The sequence below is a fragment of the Carassius auratus genome, chromosome 35 (assembly GCF_003368295.1).
Source record: "Carassius auratus strain Wakin chromosome 35, ASM336829v1, whole genome shotgun sequence".
In the NCBI taxonomy this organism is placed as follows: Eukaryota; Metazoa; Chordata; class Actinopteri; order Cypriniformes; family Cyprinidae; genus Carassius; species Carassius auratus.
The window spans coordinates 10,593,992-10,613,538 of record NC_039277.1 but is presented as its reverse complement, the minus strand read 5'-3'; the positions used below and the strand labels follow the sequence as shown (position 1 = coordinate 10,613,538).

Sequence of the window (19,547 nt, the reverse complement as noted above, 5' to 3'; positions counted from 1 at the left end):
TACACAGAATGCATTTTTGCATTCCACTACGCTGCTTTCTATTTACGTTCTATGTAAACGTGTTAGATGTCTCGCTTAAGTTTTTTATAGATCTGCGTGCATGACACAGCGTTCTAAAAAATGGTAAGCTTATTAAAGTTTAACTTGATACGTTGTGTCGCTAAACGTTTATTATTATTATTATTATTATTCCCTTGCTTTTGCTTTTTTGAAAGCAAAAATAAAATAAAAATTCTACTATGCAGAGGGAGAATAACAGAAATAGAGGAAATGGGGAGGTGGAGGGATCCTGGAAAAATGGTTGCTGGGATGGCACAGTGAGAGCACCTTATTTAGGCTGGCAATGGTGATTGACAGGACTGAATGATCAGGCTCCTCCTGAACCCACATTTGGAACTTTATAAATGTGAATATTTGCTAAAGATCAATTTTGTCACATTCTTAAGTACAAATGTAAATGCCTTAATGATAATATATATTGACTACAAGTCTTGAACATGATTTTTTTTATATTAGTTTGTGACAGGTGGTATTATGTTAGTTTTAGAGAACATTTGATTAGACAACGCAGATCCTTATACATCAATCTCCCGGAGCTCCTTCTGTGTTCAACTGTTGGCGCAAGCTAGATAAAAGTGATTACTATGTTTTATTTTTCTTTAAAAAATGCATCAGGAGCACCCAGGAGCCGTGTGGGGTACTTTTCATTATGGATGGATGCGCTTTATTTCACTTCTTTTAGAATGATGCACTGTAACACCCACCGACTGCCATTAAACAGCTTGGAAGATCAAAGATAGTTTTTTTATATAACTCTGATTGGATTAATCTGAAACAAGAAAGTCAAATCCACTTAGGATGGATATAGGTTGAGTAAATAATGGGGTAATTTAAATTTTTGGATGAACTATCCCTTTAAGGAAGTATTTTTTTATTTTCAGAATGACATTTAAAAAGTAAAAATGATATGCTATTAAATTATATTTACACATTGTTTGTTAAATGCCTTTTTTTTTTTCTCTGAATGTTTTAGTTGGATGTTCATCAAAAGTTTCGCTCTGAGCACATTGCAAACCGTGTTCGGTTTTGAACTAAACTGCCATTGTGAAAGCCCCATTAGTTGCCTTCTATATGTGGGAGTTACTGTACCACTCAACAACTGAAATAAGACATTAAACAGAGGTTTTGTTTGATTGTGCAGGCAGAAAGAGAAAAGGAAACGTGTTCAGTAATAAAGTCAATGCCCAAGAACAGCCAGAAGATTGTGTTCATAAGAACCAAGTATTAACAAAGTACATAACCTTTGCTTTAATTCCAGACAGTTCCTGCAGATGTTACAAAGGCAACATATAATGTAGGGTAAAAGTGTGTTTAGCGGTTTTGCTCATGTACAGTGTGTGATGACTGTAAAGCAAATCGTCAGTATTGTTTTGTTTTGTAGAAGCATTTGGACTAATAAGATTGAAATGGTATATTTACAGATTAATTGTATGTATTTTCTTCTAAATAAATAAAAAGTCAAACCAAAATGTCACATTACACTGTAAAAAAAATTCAGACCTCTCCAACTCCAATTGGCCTAACTGAATTTGTTGTGAATTAGTGATCACATCGAAATGTTTCAATTGGCAAAAGTGTGGCATTAGTGTGAATTTAATTTTATAAAATAAATTAGGCCAACTGAAACATTATGATTTAACCATTCAATAGAAAATTTTGAGTTGGAGAGGCTTTATTTTTTACAGTGTACATAGGACTTGGTGAACTCTCTACTGTCAAACCAAACTGTCACTATCTCACCCTATCTATAGGCCTGGGTAAACGTTCTTCTGTCCTGACTATGTGCTAGTTGTTTACACAAGTTACATATAATGCGTCATAGGCCTGAAACAAAATGTCCCAGTCCTGCCCGCCCTAGTGTTTGTGGTTGACATGTATCAAGACGTGATGCAAATCTTTACATCCTTTTCTTAAACTCCCAGCTAACATGTAACTGTAGGGCCGAAAATTTTCATAAATAAATGAAAATACTGCATACCTTATCATATACTGTCTTGGTGGTTGAAAATGGATCAAACAATCCTGTGTGTACGATTTAATTTGGTTCATCTTATTTGTTTCATTTAACTTGTGTTTAGTACAGAATCAGTCCTTCATTCAATGTTTTTAGTCGTTTCCTCTTTTTAAAATTTGTGATGAAATATACAAGGAATCTGATGGGATTCAAATGATGTGTTACCGTCAACTGATGATATCTGAGGCTTTACTCAAAGAGGAAATCACCGCCTAAAACCTAGTTTCACAGCATGAGACACTTCAGCAAAACATTGTGAGGCAGAAGCCACACACAGTGCTTTCCCTGGAAAGAGAGATGGTAAGTGTGTGAAGATATTTGAGCACTATTTAAATGTATGTACATATGATTCATTAACTAAGTTGAAAATACGTTTAATCGTTTGCTTTTGTCATTATGTCAGTAAAACTGCAGCTATTGTATGCAAAAAAAGTAAATAACTAATAAACTAAAAGTTTCTTAATTTAACAATACAAAATATGCAGCCCTGAACTTGTTTAAAATGGCAAATTTCGTATGACATTTCTGGTTAATGTGTAAAGGTTTTTTTTTTTTTTTTTTTTTTTTTTGGCAGTGCTTCCCTCTGATCTTTTGTGGGTGGATGATGTTTTCTTCAGTCTTTGGTAATAAAGGTTTTTGGTCTTCTATCTTTTGTTGACATGCTAATATGCTTCACTCTTTGCTTTTTGAACAATATAAAGATATGAAATTTCCTCTGACATTAAAAAATGTTATAATGATACATCAAGCACTTGTTGAATCTATCAGAAAAAAAATTACACCGGAAGCACCTCTACAAAAAGAACCTAAATGTTGCAATTCACAGCTTTACACGAGAAATTCAATTTGTTACGTTTCTTTGTGTTTTTAGCTTTTGGTGATGTGGCAGTGAATCGCACGAAACCGTTATGTGTCAATCGCGGACAGTCAGCCAAAATCAGATGCAACTACAGCCGAACAAATGACACAGAGAGTATGACAGCAGCTCTGCAAACATTAAATCTTACACTGTGTTCATATTACTTTTTTCACAATACATGGAAAGAACACCATTGCAAAGATTCTGTCAGATTCACATGGATTCCAGAGACTAAGGACATGACGTTTGAACTCCTAAATCTCCAAATTCAGGATACCGGCACATACACCTGTTCTGTGAAAAGGATTGTAAAACCACCTGAAGTGGATCTCGGAGTTCAAAGAGTTCAAGTAATTGGTAAATCATTTCTTAATAATCCAAAGGAAACAAAATGATAGTTTATGGATTGATTAGAGATAACTGGGCAGATCTGAATGATAAGTATTGTGTTTTGTGTATTAATTCTGCCTCTCAGTGCATCCCGTCTTGTTGCTGTCCTGTGTTAAGAGGCCTGATGGATCTCTCATGATTCTGTGCTCTGTGGAATTTTACCCTGATTCTCTTGAACAGATGTGGATCAGAGATGGAGATGTCCTCAACAGCTCATACTCAAACAAATCATTCAATGGATCCTTTAGTCACCAATCATACCTTATATTGCCACCACAAACTTTCAATGATACAATCTACTCCTGCTGGGTAAACCACCCGTCTTTAAACAAACCACTCGTGGCCAATGTATCGAGCTCTGTCTGTTATGAAAGTGACGGTAAGTTTGTAGTTAAGAATTAATTTTTTCAAGGACTTATATACTGTATTTATGAGGCTTTTGTGATTATTCTGTCTTGCAGGTGTAACTGTGATTGTGACAGTAGTGTTTGTCATGCTGATAGTGACACTGACTGTCTTTTTGATCGCACTAGTCATATGCAAACATTACAGTAAGTCTCAGTGTCTTTAATAATTGTTGGTTTATTCTGATTTAAATGTCATTCTGAAACCAAAACTGTTTAGATCCATTTTTTGCAAAAACAGCACTGTTAAAAGTGTCTGTTTGAGTAATATACAAGTGATGTATAATTTTATCCCATTTCAAATACAGTAAGTAACATACCTCAGCAGTCGCATTGAATCTCCCACACTAGTAAACCTTAATGACCTTGAACCTGATGTGATCAACCTTCATCATTGTGTGCATGAATCTGCTCTTATCTTCTTCCAGGAAGAACATGTCAGCAGTCTGTGAGTGTTACAGTTGAGGCTGTCCTCCCTGATCCCCTGCAGTCTGAGATACTGTACTCGACACTGGGTGACCATCATCCAGTCCGCTGCAGCCCTTCCGATGTCCGATCAATTGCATAATAAACACTGAATGAGCAAATATTACAATGTTAGATTTGTGCATATCTCATTGTTATCACAGTGGTTTTTAAGTGGTTTGTTATGGGGCTGGTTACATAAACTGCTCTGACTAGTCTTAAAGGGCACCTATTATGCAAAATCTACTTTTACATGGTGTTTCACATACATGGGGCAGTTCTGGTCTAATGGATAGACAGTCAGACTTGTAATCTGACAGTCGCGGTTTCGAGTCTCAAGTCCGTCAAGTGTGTTCACGGCATGTGTGTGTGTGTTAGTTTAATACTCACTGCTGTGTGTGTACTTGGATGGGTTACATGCAGACCCCAAGTATGGCAAACAATACTTGGCCACACGTCACATCCTTAAATGTGTGTACCCTGCAATGATAAAAATCCACCCAGTCCTTATTTTTGTAATCCCCAGTAATCCAAATCAGTCTCATTAGACATGCCGTTTTGATTCTCTGTGCATTGTGATGTCACATTGTTTATGCCCCGCCTACAGCCGTCGCACCGAGGGAGCCTGAAACCCCCTTTACATATAGAGCATTTAAAAGCAGCATTCAAGTAAGAAATGTGTTCGTATTGAAGCTGTTGAAGTTAATCGGTCAACAGCAGTGAGTGATTGTGTGTTTTTATTTATTGTTTGGGTCATATTAACAGTGTAGACAGCAGTTGGTATTGTATATTATGCTGCTGTCACTTCATAAACAGATCTAATATAAAGATGTGATTTCTTTCCCAGCTGTTTACCTTCACAAACCTAAACGGCTGTGTTTTTTAAAATGCGTTTTTTAGCATAACCTAGTGTGTATTTGACAGTTTAAGAGCAATAGGACATGAAAGAGAACTTCCTTTAGTACTCATGTGCCGCCTGACAGCTACTTCTTGTGCAGGTAACTAGACACCTGAGACTTGTATTACATCTTGTAAAAAGGGAAAAAGTCACATGACATACAGCCAACTATGGTGACTTTATGAGTAATTCATTGAATCATTCACTTAACTGGGGAGCGTTTCCAAAAACCACAGTTGCTAACTAAGTTGAAACTCATGTATTAAATAAATTCAGTGCACACAGACTGAAGTAGTTTAAGTCTTTGGTTCTTTTAATTGTGATGTTTTTGGCTCACATTTAACAAAAACTCACCAATATACTATCTCAACAAATTAGAACACTTCATAAGTCCAATAAAATAAAATAAAAACATTTAGTGAATTCAGATTCAGATTCAGATTCAACTTTATTGTCATTGCACATGTGGGCACAAGGCAACGAAATACAGTGGAATTGTTGGCCTTCTGGAAAGTATGTTAATTTACTGTACTGTATTGTACATGTACTCAATAGGCCTACTTGGTATAGGCTCCTTTTGCTTTAATTACTGCCTTAATTCGGCGTGGTATGGAGGTGATCAGTTTGTGGCACTGCTGAGGTGGTATGGAAGCCCAGGTTTCTTTGACAGTGGTCTTCAGCTCATCTGCATTGTTTGGTCTCTTGTTTCTCATTTTCCTCTTGACAATAACCCATAGATTCTCTCTGGGGTTCAGGTCTGGTGGGTTTGCTGGCCAGTCAATCACACCAACACCATGGCAATTTAACCAAAGTTTGGTGCTTTTGGCAGTGTGGGCAGGTGAACTTTTTCTTGACATTCTAATTTATTGAGAAGCACCTGTATATGCGCCTAGCATGCCTAGAATTGTAAAATATGTTCAAATGTTAAAAATAGTGTAGTTTTCCAACTTGGATAGCTTCAAAACACAAAACGAAAGTCTTAAAATAGCATTCCACTTTTTGTATAAATAAACGTGAGGAAGTCGCTTTTAAAGAGCTTCCTCTGACAACCTTGAGATGCAACTGAAACTTGTGTGCAGCAGCAGGCAGTAATTTAGGTCTGAGAAACCCATCCATGCACTGACTTTGTGGTCATGGTACAGTTTATTCTTTTTGTATCATATCTACATTTTCACACGTGACCTAAATGATAGCTTCCCTGCATCACACGTGCTTACAACCTCCCACACTGTGTGGTTAAAATAACTAGACCGGTTTTTCAGTGCATAAAAATGCTCTATAGAAGAGGTGGAGATAGTTTCAAGTAAATGAGGTATGGAGGACATTTGTTTTAACCATTTGAACTCCCTTGCAGTTTTAGTTTTTCACAGCTGAAGGCCAAGATGTTACTGCACTATTGTAGTTTAGACAATGGGTAACACCTCTTTTATATTGGTCCAATGAATGAAGCTCAAAAAAAAAAAAAAAAAAAACTTTTTTGATTGGCTAATGTCTGTGTGAACAGATAAACTTCGTTGGGTGTTTGACATGGAGTAAACGCATGAGCACATAGTGCTCTTGATTTTCATGACTTAAATTATTGGTATTTAAAAGGATTTTAAGCTTTAGTTTGCTTTTCTTTCAGTCTACAAATCTTAGTATTACGACCCTGTTTCTGAATTTCTGACTAAAATTACACCGCTACCTCAAACCATCATCACTTCTTCATTTGCACCATCATGTGTTAGAACATCAGGTCTCTGCAAAATGAAAAAGAGGATGCCGTTTCGGAAATATGCAATGGTGAGAATTTGGGAAAATTTCATTTTACATTATATAAGATCAAAAATAATGTATCTAGGCTATGTTAAAAAAAATATTTTGGTTGAATTTGGTGAATAGCTTGAATCAGCTTTTGTTTTATGACATAATCAAATATGTGAAATTTGTAGTCTTGCATTAATTGCATTAATTGTTGTGGCATTTTATTGTCAGATATATTCCATACATATCAGAGATGGACAGTAACAAAGTACATTAACTTGATTACTGTAATTATGTACACTTTTTCAGTATCTGTACTTTACCTGAGTATATTTTTTTCTGGAAACTTATGACTTTAATGTCCCTACATTTGAAAGACGATTATCATACTTTTCGCTCTTCTATGTACATTTCAATCAAGATCATCGAAGTTGAAAGTTGTTACAATGTAGCCACTTTGAAAGTCAGTGGGATATTTTTTTCTTCTCTGAAACATTAATTTTTTATTTTTTTTAGACAGCTAGCAACTTTTGAAGGTTTATGTGAAGTAATTTCCCTTGACTTGACTTGACTTGACAATTTAATAAGAAGAAATTAATATTGTGGTATATATTAGAAACACAATTGTCTGACTTTGCAAAATTGTGTAAACAAAAATATGACCTATGAAGCCACAGACAAACTGTTGTGCATCTCCTAACAAAACACAATAGGTATTTGACATGAAGCAGCCAGAGATGGGAAGTAACTAATAATTTGTTACTTTACTTAAGTAGATTTTTCTGGTATCTGTACTTTACGTCACTATTTCTTTTTAGTTTAATTTCTTACATTTTTACACAAATATCTGCAATGTCTACTTCTTACGAATTCAGGTCAGTTTCATCTGTAAACAGGCTACTGTATTTTTGTCTTTGTTAAGTTGGGCCTGAATTTCAGTGTGGGTATTCGCATTTATAATTTTAGAAATGCCCGCAAACATTTATGCACTTTAGCGTGTAGGTTGAATCTAAACCAATTATCAGAACATTTCAATCATTTTGAAACTTTCTGTGAAACGCAGTTTTACAAACAGTGGGAGTGATTCAGCAGTCTCTCTCTCTAACATGACACTAAAAAAAGTAGTAGTAATACTGTAGCTATTTTTCACTTAAGTACGTCAGAGCCGTTCCTCTTTAAACATTTGTGCTTCTACTTGAGTGAAGAATATGTGTAATTTTGCCATCTCAGGAAACAACACTGCACAGATCATTCTGTGTATGACATACATGACAAGTACAGAGTCCATTAGAGAGAATTTTTATTTGATTTAATCTTGTTTCTGTGTGAGATTACCATGCGGTTTTTCTGGGGTTGGGTAGGGGTGTTAAATAAAATTGTGTTTTCTAAATCTTTGTAACATTCAAAAAGCTTTTTATTGCAAAGATACTGCAAGCTAATCAGTGTATTCAGTATGCATAATTAATTGTTAAGTTGCTTCAGAGGCATAAGTTACTGCAATTACATTCAACAATAATAAAACATAAAAAAGGACATTTACTTTTGGTAATACAGTATTTGTACTTCTGTACTTTTGCTTATGTAAAATTCTGCCTTTACAACTTTTACTTATAATTGAGTAATATTTGACCAGCAGTATCTGTATTTAATGGAGTTGTGGACTTTGACCACCTCTTAAAATTTCTGCTGAAGCATACACTTTAAATGAGTGTTCGGCTTGGCAAACAATTTCCTATTGTGCTAGTTTCATGAATGTTGTATCCTTCGTTTCTTTCTTTTAATGTGAAATGTTGATTTGAACTGAAATTACTTTCTGTCTAAGTCATTATCTTACAAGCTAGACATTATCTCCAAACAAACCACGGCAACATGTCTATACAAATATGCATCTACTGATTACTCTTTCTGTTCTCAATAGATATTATCAAAGTGTAACGCTGTGACTACATGTGCGTGGATTCTGCTTTCTTTGTTTCCTGGTAATGATTTTGCACTTCTGTACAAATTTCAAGCACAGATTATAATCATTTTTTGCAAAATAACTGAATCAAATCTTTATACAATGACGCATCGATTACTATTATTGGCTGTCCTGTCTTTTTACGTTGTTATAGCTGGACACGGATTATTTAACAGCACCTCAGTTCAGACTGTTCATCGAGGAATGTCAGTCAATATCAGCTGTAACTATAAACCATCAAATGACACAGAAAGTTTCATAGTGGAACTGCAAACTAACAATAAACTGTGCTCAGCAAGGAAAATGAACACTTCATGGAAAGAACATCTATGCTGCAATCACTGTAGATTCATCTGGAGTCTAGAAACTGTGCAAATGGCATTTGAGGTTTCAAACTTGCAGATAAATGATACTGGCACATACAAATGCATTGTGACAAGATCCATACCACCTCCTTCTGTGACTTAAGAGAAGAAAGAACATTTGTCCAAGTGATCGGTAAGTTTATTATGACTAAATAAAAGAAATAACAATGACAAGTGATTTGAGAATTTTATTATAACAGGCTTATATTTCTTTTAGCACAACCCACTGTGTCTGTGACACATGTAAGAGCAATGAGTGGATTTCCCATGATGCTTTGTATCTCTGAGGGGTTTTACCCTTCTGGTCTAGACCAGATGTGGATTAGAAACGGAGAATTTCTGAACGGCTCTCTCACACACAGCATTAACAAAACCAACCCAGACAGCTCATTCACCGTCCATTCATACTTGAATACATCTGACTGTGTGAACTACTCGTGTTGGGTAAACCACTCATCCCTGACCCAACCAACAATACACCACATGAGTCCTAATGAATGTTACAGGAACAAAGGTATTTTATATTATTTTATTTAAAGCACATAATAACTAAAAATACAAGTGTATCTCATGGAAAAGTTGTTACAAAATTGCTGTAATTGTGTTAGTTAATTCTGCTCAATAGCCCTCTTTATAGATGAGAATGTATGGATAATTGCGGTGACCTCAGCGATGATGATTCTCACCATACTGATTCTCACAGTTGTGTGCGAGCGTTCCAGTGAGTTTAACATTTCACACAGTGTTTGTTTTATCGGTTTAAATCTCAATGCCCAGAGTTATAAGTCTTTTTATATGGAATCTTGATGGCACAATAGAATAATGATATTAGTGAAATCTAACAAACAAAAAATATATTATACAAATACTATAATAACCAGAATTACTCAGATTTTTCTCATGTTCATCCAGGAAGAGCACACCACAAGTCTCCTGTAAGAATGAATGCTGCACCTGCTTCTGATCTCCATTCTCAGGTGGAGTATGAAGTATATTCAATGTTGGGTCACCATCGTCCAGTCCCATGCAGCCCAGTCAGTGTTCGCTCATCTCCAAATGAAGACATTTTACTTTGATAGATTTCTTGACCCACTTATATCTTGTTCACCAACCTGATAACAACTTGTGTATGTAATATGGAGTTATATAATTTATACATGATTATTTAATCATGCATAAACTTGGCTGTATATATGTTGACAAAATATATGACACATACGAATTATTATTAAGTCTATGTTATTTGCCAGATTCAGCTCTAAAAATCCAGTGAAGTGGCTTCCTGAGTTTATTTTCTTTCCTGTGCTGGCTTATGAAAAAAAATATACTCTATTCATGTCACATGTTGTTTGCATGTTTTCCCTTCCATTAACCTTGCATGTAGACACTGTGTGGTTAAAATAACCACTCAACAGTTTTCTGAATACTTAGGGAATAAAATGTACATGAAATGACTTGACCACGATAAGCTGTAAAACACTGTAACATGAAATATATGATTGGACGATTATGAAGGAGAACAAATGTAGTGCAGGTAAATATATGTTTTTTGCATATAGTTCTGAGATTAAGGTTTGAAGCAGTGCTAGAAGGTCTTCTGTCCAAGGGCATTCAACTTGAGGAATCTCAGTTATATTGAATGGCTGATATATTTTAACTCAACTACATTTACAAGAGATACAAATAGAGAAAGATAAAACAAGCATGAGTGATAAAATACCTGTATAAAGTTTACTAAATAACCTTTGTTGCATCCTCTTTATGATAAGTCTTCAAGTACATGAAGTTTGGTTTTATGAAGAAATTAGATTATAAAGAAAGATCAAGTATATAAAAGAGATAAAGACTAATGTGAATTAAGACGTTAGCAATTGTCATCCAGATGACGTGCCAGTGTTTAAGTACACATATTACATGAATGTAAGTAATATAAATAAACAAATAATGTTACTAAATATATGTTACCTATATCATTTGTACAGTACTGTTGATAAATTGAAGTGCATCGGTCTTAGATAAAAAGCAACTGTGTTGTGTTTAATGTTAAGAAAAATGTTTTGTGAATTATTGAGTTGTTTAAGTGGCAAGTTATTCAGGAAGATTGTAAGAACTGTATGACAATCTGTTATGTACAGTATGTGTTAAACAGTGTTGAGCATTATTATGCCACCTACTGTCTGAGTTTTACTTTTGAGCGAGCTAATTTATTTCATTAAACTTTGGTTTTTACTTAATCGTGGCTTCAACGAGTCCTTAAAAAACCTTGAAATCCAGGGCTTCTCGCCACAACAGCAACTACCTCAACATTTAAATGTAGTTTTGAGCACATAAATCACTTAGGTAACTTGAATCTTGTCTGGCTGTTACAGGGACAGATGAGCACACCTTTATTTATCCTGTGGAGAGTGACTGCCACCACAAAAGTAATAAAGCTACAAAAACTTTTAATTCCATATAAAAATTAGCATCGAATTGTAAACATGTGAAACGAAATTTTGCAAGAAATGGAATGCCGACAACATGAATTGTGAAACATTTTAACCTGTGTTTTACGGGTAGTCATGCTCAGGGAGCGCAGGCACACATTTTTGGAGCAGACACAGCAGCAGTCAGATTGTCTTCCACTCTTGGTTCAAGGGTCTGTCCTCATGGTCTTCCTGATCCTCTGGCTCAACCCTGTACCCCACTCGGTACAGAACACAACATCGGGCACAAAGGCAGAGCCCACCTCTAAGGCCTTGAAGAAAACAGAATGCCATGTTTTCAGCATGCCAAAGGCTCTCTGTATGGGCTGATGATGTAGATGGGTGCACTCAGGCAACGACAGCCTCAATGTCCCTTTCCCATTCATGATCAGATTCCAATCTGACTGAAGACAGTGAAGACAGTGAAGGTGGGCACGGTGGTCCTCTGCTTCATCAAAATAAAGCCACAGAATTGGCACAGCTGTGTCGAGATGACAGTAGGGTGTAAATACATGATTGTTAGGGTTAGGGTATATGAACATGAAAAAGTGGCATTACGTGTAGCCAAGTATGGTGTCCCATACATGGAATTTGTGCTCTGCATTTAACCCATCCGAGTGCACACACACAGCAGTGAGTAGTGAAGATACAAACACACCCACACACACATACACATACACAGAATGTGAACCCACATATGTGGGCAGCCATGTTTTCTGTGGCACCCAGGGAGCAGTTGGGGTTTGGTGCCTGGCTCAAGGATCTCACCTCAGTCATGGTATACGCAGAAAGCAACAGGTCTGGGGAGAATATAGAGTGTGAATGAGAGCACTGGTTGATTTTAATGGAACTGTCAGGACTCAGGTTTGATCTCCCTCTTGTTTCCTTTTTTCTCTGTTTTTATTTTGGTTTTGCAGTGTTTTTTCTCAGGAGTTTCTTTCTGCTCAGCTGTGTTGTGGTTCCCTCTTTTTCTTCTGATCTCACTCATTGACTGTGTGTTGCTGACAATGTACTGTTACTGACTCTGGAGTTTGGATTTCCCCGTGGTTTCTGTTCACCTTTCTGGATTGCCTCACTGTTATGATCCTCTTCCAATTCTGGACTGTGAGTTTTAGATTGCCTGGATTGATCTGTCTGCACTTTGCTTGATCTTCTGTCACACTTTTAGTTGTCAAGAACCCCAAAGTGTCTGTGTTTTCCTGTATTTTGTTTTGTTTTAGTTCCTGTGTGCCCTTATTTGGTTATCTTCCTGGAGCCTGTACCATGAAGCTGGATTAGCTGGCTAGCCAGGTAAGTTTCAGGTTGGTTTGCACCAATACTGGGTTTTAGGTAACATGTAAGTGGCTTGGCTTTTAGCGGCATTGATTGCCATAGTAACTTACATTCCACAGCTAACCTGCTCTGGGTCAGGTTATGTTCTGGGTTAGAAATCTCAAACTGAAGGTGGACCAATCAGATGATAGAGAAGTGACACTTGTCTGACATGAAGTCACTCCAGTTTATCTTGCTCCAAGTTAAAGGTCACTAACGCAAAAAAAAAAAAAAGAAGACTGGCTTTAATGATAATTACTGAGTCATTTTATATAATTATTATGATTCATATTATTATTATTACTTATCCTTTACACACAAGCAATTTTAGTTTAACAGGTATTATAAATCGTTTATTTAGCTGAACAAATTCAGAGTTACAGGATTAGTTTTGAGTTGACAAAACCAAACCTCTCCAATTCAGCTTTGTTGGTACCATGATGCTGATCATCAACTTTCTTTGTCAACTCAGGCTTTGATCCTGAGTTTGTGGAGCGCGTGCACATGAATGTGTGACATCACTGGTGAACAGCCAATCACAAGCCTTGCAACACAAAGCAAGTTTGATTTACTTCTCGTGAGAGACCCAGCGAGCTTCAAAACTAAAGGTTAAAGGTTTTGCTAAAGGTTAAGAGATTGAAGAATATGACAAATTTAAACGTCATATGAAACACGAAGGAGGACAAATTAAATACTGTAAATGATCTTGCTCTATCAGTGCAGTGACAAGTGAAACTTATTAAGTTAGTTAATACATTTGAAAATATATAGTGATAGAGACTCGAACATGTATGCTCAGATTTTTTTTTTTAATAGTGCCATCTATTGATACTACATCTTATTTATGTTACATGTGTATATCCATATACATTAATATTTATTTAAAAAAAATATATCAATGGAAAAACATTATAATAAAGTTATACATATACACATATTTTGTGTTTATGGTGAATTTGGTAAATAAGCTGGGGAGCGTTTTGGGAGCCAAATAGTTATGTTTTCAAATGTCATGGTAACGCATTTCTGAAATTATTAACATGGTAAATTTGAAATAGGCCTAATTTACATTTATGACACTACCCAAGTTAACACTGCTACAATGAGGTTTCATTGTTTCTGAACCAAGAGAGTAACTGATATACATAGATACATATGTGTGTGTGTATTTATAGTTGCTATGGTCTTCCTTTTAGCTCTATAGATGTTTACACTGTAAATTGATATTGTCTTATTTATTATTATTATTATCATTATCTCATTAGATCAGTTCAGAATGTTCATCGAGAATTGTCAGACAATATCAGCTGCAACTATAAACCATCAAATGACAAAGAAATATTTACAGTGGAACTGCAAATAAATTGTAATAATATATAATAAATTGTGCTTGGTAATTATAAAATAACAATTAATGGATAAAACAATCATATAGAAATCATTGTAGATTAATTTGGATACAAGAAACTTAAATGGCATTTGACGTATCAAACCTGTAGATAGTTGATACTGGCACATACAAATGTGTTGTGACAAGAACAAACCTGTGCTTTTGAGGGAAGAAATAACATAGTAGAGTAACATGTATCTGCCTTTGATGTTTACGAACACTTATATTTCTGATAACACGCCCTGTAACCTGTGATGTAACCTGCTTGCCTGCAAAACACTGCTTTTCAAGCCAGAGGGCGCCATTGTCCTATTTTTAAAAATGCCTCAGTATAGTCTAGTGCTCCCTCCACCTTTATTATTTTTCCAAAATATTAGTAATAAAATAAAATAAAATAAAATATTCTCCCCGGATGACTACGGGCCCATAACCCTTGTATTTCACGTTTGCTGTGATTAATTGTTGTTTGATTTGGTAAAACACTTCCATCGTATATTTATTTATGTGTATGCTCTTCTACCCATAAACGTTTTATTTTACTTTGTCAATTACATTTTTATGTATATTGAATCTTTCGCTTCACGAATCAAAAGAATCGAGTCCTGAATCATTTCCTCTGATCATGCGCACAAGACAAAATCACGTCACCCGCAGTCGCGCGGCGCAGAGAGCAGATCTGGAAGTGTGTGCTAGGCAGCAGCAGTTGTCCACATGTGGATGAAAGGAAAACACGGTCAGTATCTCTGTTTTTAGTGATGTAGCAAGCTCTCGTAAAACTTATATATTTTATTAAATTAAAAAGTTTTCAAATTAGTGGTTTTGAAGAAAACTGTCAGAAAAGCCAACCGAAATGGAATCGAGGCCACGTTAACTTCGGCTAGGCTACAACAAGCTAATTTCGTTTTGAGTTTTTATTTATTTTTTTATTTTTTTATGTGTATTTTTAAACAATGAGTAAGGTATTAATATACGACATTAAGACAATGCCGTCGTTAGTTTGCGATACTTAAATTCATTTAGGCAACCTAATTTTTCCAGTTTGACTAACATAAACTGACCACGTTAGTTTTTGCTCATATATAAAGATAAAAAAATACTCTTCAAAATATATGAATGAACAACATTGAATTTTATTTATTTATTATTTGGGCGTCTTTTAGCTTTACGTTCTCTAATTAATTTTTTGCTAACTTGGGTATAAGCTACAACGTGTCATTTCAAAATTATGACATAATTATTAACACGTAATGTGGTTTAGGGGGAAAATGATACCTGTGCTGTTCTAGACTGCTACTGGTCATGGTCTTGTTTTTCAAACGGTCGTGACGTAATCCGCGCGCCATCCTGCTGTGCTGTCCCGCCGTCTGACCGCGCGCGCAGCTTTGTTTTGATCGCTTCATGTAGTGCACTCAAACGTTTAGTGTAGGCCAGTATCTTAGGAGCTTATATTTCTGGCGCATGATGTTTTCGAACACTATTTTTAATAAGATTAGTTTTTAGTAGTAGTAATAAACTACATGAGTGCTTTGATTGTTCATTTCATATTAATAAATTAATTTAATAAGTGCTCAACTGTTTGGAGTCTGTTTGATTTTGGTGGTATTTGTACTCACAAAAGTCTCTGTATTCACAGAAGTTGGACTTGAATTTCGGATGAACAGCTAACAATGAAGAAAGAAATCGCAGCGGTGGTATTTTTCCTGAAGCGGCTGGTAAAGAAGGCTGAGAAGTTAGATGGCGAAAAGGTGGACCTGTTTGTGGAGCGGTTAACGGTAGCATTACAGGAAAAGTACAAGGGTCACTGGTATACAGACAACCCCAGCAAGGGCCAAGCATTCAGGTACAGCACTCTGATAAGCAGAAGTGTTCACTGACACACTAATGGCATATTCTTTAGATTCACAGATAGTCACAACAGGTTGCATGTAGTGCACCTCATGTTAAAATGAGCTATATTTGTATCCTGTGCAGATGTATCAGAGTGAACCGCTTCCATAAAGAGGATGCTGAATTGCTCCGAGCGTGTGCTGAGAGTGGAGTGCAGTATAAGGACCTTGGTCTGCCTAAGGAGCTCACGCTTTGGGTCGACCCTGGAGAGGTGTGCTGTAGGTAAGTTTACGCAATAAAGCTCATGTTTTTCTGTTTATTTAGAAGTTTTCTGCTGGTTTGTTTTTCTGATGCATCTTTACCTGTGAATTGGACACAGGTATGGAGAGAGGAATCATGGATTCACTGTAGCCACCTTCTCTAGTGATGATGATGATGATAAAGAGGATGTGACAAAGAAAGTGACGAGCGCTGTGGAGAGGGTCACGTCAGATTACCACTCCGCATCCTCCTCGGATGAGGACACCAGCTGTAGAGAGGCCAAGTACACCCCACCTCTCTACAACCACACTCCATACCAGGTACAAAATGTCTTAAATGTTTTTTTATTGCTACATGTACACTACTGTTCAAAAGTTGCTACGTTTTTATGGTTTTCAAAGTCTCTTTTCCTTAAATTTATCACTTGCTTAAGTGACATTGGTTTGATCAAAAAATTGTAAAACATTTCATATTGTGAAATAATATAATTTAAAATTAAAGTAATTTATTCCTGTGATGCAAACTCCAATCTTCAGTGACATGATTTTTCAAAAAATCATTCCCATATGCTGATTTGGTACTCCACAATTTTTATCCCAGTTGAAAATATTTTATTCAATATTTAAATATGCTTAATATTTTAATGCTGCTGTTGTTTTCAGGATTTTAAATAGTTCAAAAGAGCAGCATTAATTTGAAATATAAATCTTTAGTAGTGTTATAAATGTCTTTAAGGGAATCTTTTAAACAATTTAATGATCCCTGCTGATTAAAATTTTTTATTTCTCTAAAATAAATCTTCATTCATACTTTGAATGATATTAGGTATGCTGACTAAAACACAATATTAACAATATTTATAAAGACTTTAATTTTAATGTTACTGGGCAACAGTTTTATTCAGAAATGTTCTTATTAGATGCCTTTAAAGTTAAGATTTTATTTGTCAAAAGTTTTAACTGAAAAATTTTGCCTTTATTTTTTTTTATGTTGTTAGAAATATAAAATGAATGGTCCCTTTCACACATTAATTCTTGGAAATTAACATTAAATTACTGGCATGACAGTATATGTATAGAGACACTCCTGTTCATAAAAGCAATAACGTTCCTTCTTTTTCCAGTAAGATACCAGTCATAACTCAATACCCAGACTCATTCACAAACTCTGATGTCAGTCACCAGAAATTACCTTTAAACGCTGAACTGTCTTCATGCACCTCGATTAGTAGAAGTGCTTTAGTTTCACTATCTGTCCAATCCTATAACAGCAGCACTGGTGAATAGAAAAGAAGGCAAAAAAAGCAGCAGGACTGATTTACCAGTATTGTTTTGAGTGTAGTTCATTTAAAATGGAGCTATTTGAATGAATTGTAGATTAATTTTTAAATGATAGTTTAGCAAAGTTTTACTTGTATTAGTAAGATATATGCATGACATGTATGTCGGACCATTGTTTCGAACTATTTTTACTATATCTGCTGTCCTCTTCTTGATTAATACAGCTTGTATATGCCAGTGCCCCAGTATGGCATCCTGTACCAAGGAAGAAGTTTGGCCCAGGGAAAGGGCATTACCCTCAGCGGCCACACTAAATAATCCGTCCTCCTTGCAGACCCAACCATTCCTTTAAACCGCACAGCTGGGTCCAGCAGGGGTACCGTAGCAAGCACGGCTACTGGGGCAGCACTTCAAACCTAGCACATCAGCTTCAGTAGCCACTGTTACTACAGCATGAAAGTTCATTGGTGTCAGTGAGAGGGGTGTTCCATTGGAAAGTGTTTTTTGAAGTTACCACTAAGATGACTGACCAAATTTTTTAAAGATGTATTTTTGTAGTTCTGCTGTCACTGTTTTTTGCATTTGTGACTGGTCAATTTTTTTAAAGAATGATAACCGTAACCGTTTGCACTTTAGAGTATTTGTAATAGAACGTGTATAAGGTAAACTTCGTACATATTGGATTAGTAATATTTCAAGTATTTAAATTATGGTAATGGAAATGTACTGTATTTATGTTATATGGAATCATTTGATAACACTTTTACATGGTTTTTGTCATAGTTTCAGTGACCAAATGTTTTATTTATTCACAGTAAAGTATTATGTATTGCGTAGACCACTTAAATTATGGATAACATTAAAAAACATTTACAAGAATGTAAAATCTTTGATTATTTGAGGTAGCTTATGTTTGTAGTTTTTTTTTTTTTTTAAGAAAGACACTAGGTGGCAGAACAACACTATTCCAATCATAACTTGCACACTTTAAATTAGAGCGCAGCCAACAATACTTATACTTGTTTTAAATGGTATAGAGCAGCAGTACTCTCTTTATAGTAGTTTTATTTAGCTCATTCAGAAGCAGTTATTTTGTGGTCTATGGAAGTTTTGCATGAACACAGAAGTAATACAGATGATTATTTTAGAGTCAGTTCAACAAGTTCACTATGCATGCCACACCTTCCTCTGAGCAGAGCAAACTGTTCACAAACTCTGACCAAGTTTTAGAGGAAATGGCTACAATTCATGCTATAAACCCCACCATTACAGACTCGAAAGGAATTGCCTAGCAAATTCATTTTGCTTTTTTTCCACACCCTTGTCTGTTAGACATAACTATAGTGTGCATCTTGTATGCACCACGTGCTTGGGAAAACAGGTTGCTGTTCCTGAACTGGTCATCAGTATTTGTGTTTAATTACGATAATATTTCATATAGCACAATACTCCTTAATTTCACATTAAGATGTGTTATTTTAATGCACTAACCCACTTTCTGGAATTACTCAAGATGAACTATTAGTGCTTAACCCTTTAACTAACGCTCGACCAAATGGTTGAGCACATTTTGAGTCACTATATTTTATTTAGAGGAGTACCTAACTTAATTCAAGCTGATTGAGCCATCTCTACCATCTGGTAGAGGTATGTTAAGCCAAAAAAAATCAACAGCATTTGTCACAACACTTCTTCTTTGATGGATGTCGGAGAGAAAGAAATCACTCCTGCCATGTAAACTGTTTTTGGTGAAATTTTGCAAGGTAAGCATATTTTTTTTGACATATTACACTGTAAGAGCCCTAACTTTACAAAATTATTTTACTTGCTGCCATGAAAAAACTTTAGTATGTTT

General features: G+C 35.6%; 3 protein-coding genes across 6 annotated transcripts; all 3 read left to right on the top strand.

Annotated features, from left to right (window-relative positions):
• The first annotated feature begins 2,010 nt into the window (after window positions 1-2,010).
• LOC113054357 (uncharacterized) lies at window positions 2,011-5,370 on the top strand. Of its 2 annotated transcripts, none has more exons than XR_003277370.1 (6): window positions 2,011-2,374; window positions 2,649-2,697; window positions 2,946-3,290; window positions 3,504-3,702; window positions 3,785-3,874; window positions 4,156-5,370. XR_003277370.1 is itself a non-coding variant. In XM_026219865.1 (6 exons), the coding sequence occupies exons 1-6, from the start codon at window positions 2,372-2,374 to the stop codon at window positions 4,293-4,295; spliced, it is 921 nt and encodes a 306-aa protein (XP_026075650.1). In that variant the 5' UTR covers window positions 2,015-2,371; the 3' UTR covers window positions 4,296-5,370. The 2 variants fall into 2 exon arrangements, 1 of the variants encoding a protein (XP_026075650.1); XM_026219865.1 differs by having other exon boundaries at window positions 2,015-2,374; window positions 3,409-3,702.
• A 1,241-nt stretch (window positions 5,371-6,611) lies between these two features.
• Window positions 6,612-11,351, top strand: LOC113054356 (DLA class II histocompatibility antigen, DR-1 beta chain-like). 3 transcript variants are annotated; one of them, XR_003277369.1, is made up of 6 exons: window positions 6,612-6,872; window positions 8,752-8,812; window positions 8,948-9,291; window positions 9,376-9,672; window positions 9,796-9,879; window positions 10,071-11,351. XR_003277369.1 is itself a non-coding variant. In XM_026219864.1 (5 exons), the coding sequence occupies exons 2-5, from the start codon at window positions 9,219-9,221 to the stop codon at window positions 10,232-10,234; spliced, it is 630 nt and encodes a 209-aa protein (XP_026075649.1). In that variant the 5' UTR covers window positions 6,612-6,872; window positions 8,948-9,218; the 3' UTR covers window positions 10,235-11,351. The 3 variants fall into 3 exon arrangements, 1 of the variants encoding a protein (XP_026075649.1); XR_003277368.1 differs by having other exon boundaries at window positions 9,784-9,879; XM_026219864.1 differs by lacking the exon at window positions 8,752-8,812 and having other exon boundaries at window positions 9,784-9,879.
• A 3,605-nt stretch (window positions 11,352-14,956) lies between these two features.
• On the top strand, window positions 14,957-18,571 carry LOC113054355 (protein BTG3-like). The gene is made up of 5 exons (XM_026219863.1): window positions 14,957-15,057; window positions 15,958-16,164; window positions 16,296-16,433; window positions 16,531-16,732; window positions 17,917-18,571. The coding sequence occupies exons 2-5, from the start codon at window positions 15,992-15,994 to the stop codon at window positions 18,004-18,006; spliced, it is 603 nt and encodes a 200-aa protein (XP_026075648.1). The 5' UTR covers window positions 14,957-15,057; window positions 15,958-15,991; the 3' UTR covers window positions 18,007-18,571.
• Window positions 18,572-19,547: the final 976 nt, after the last annotated feature.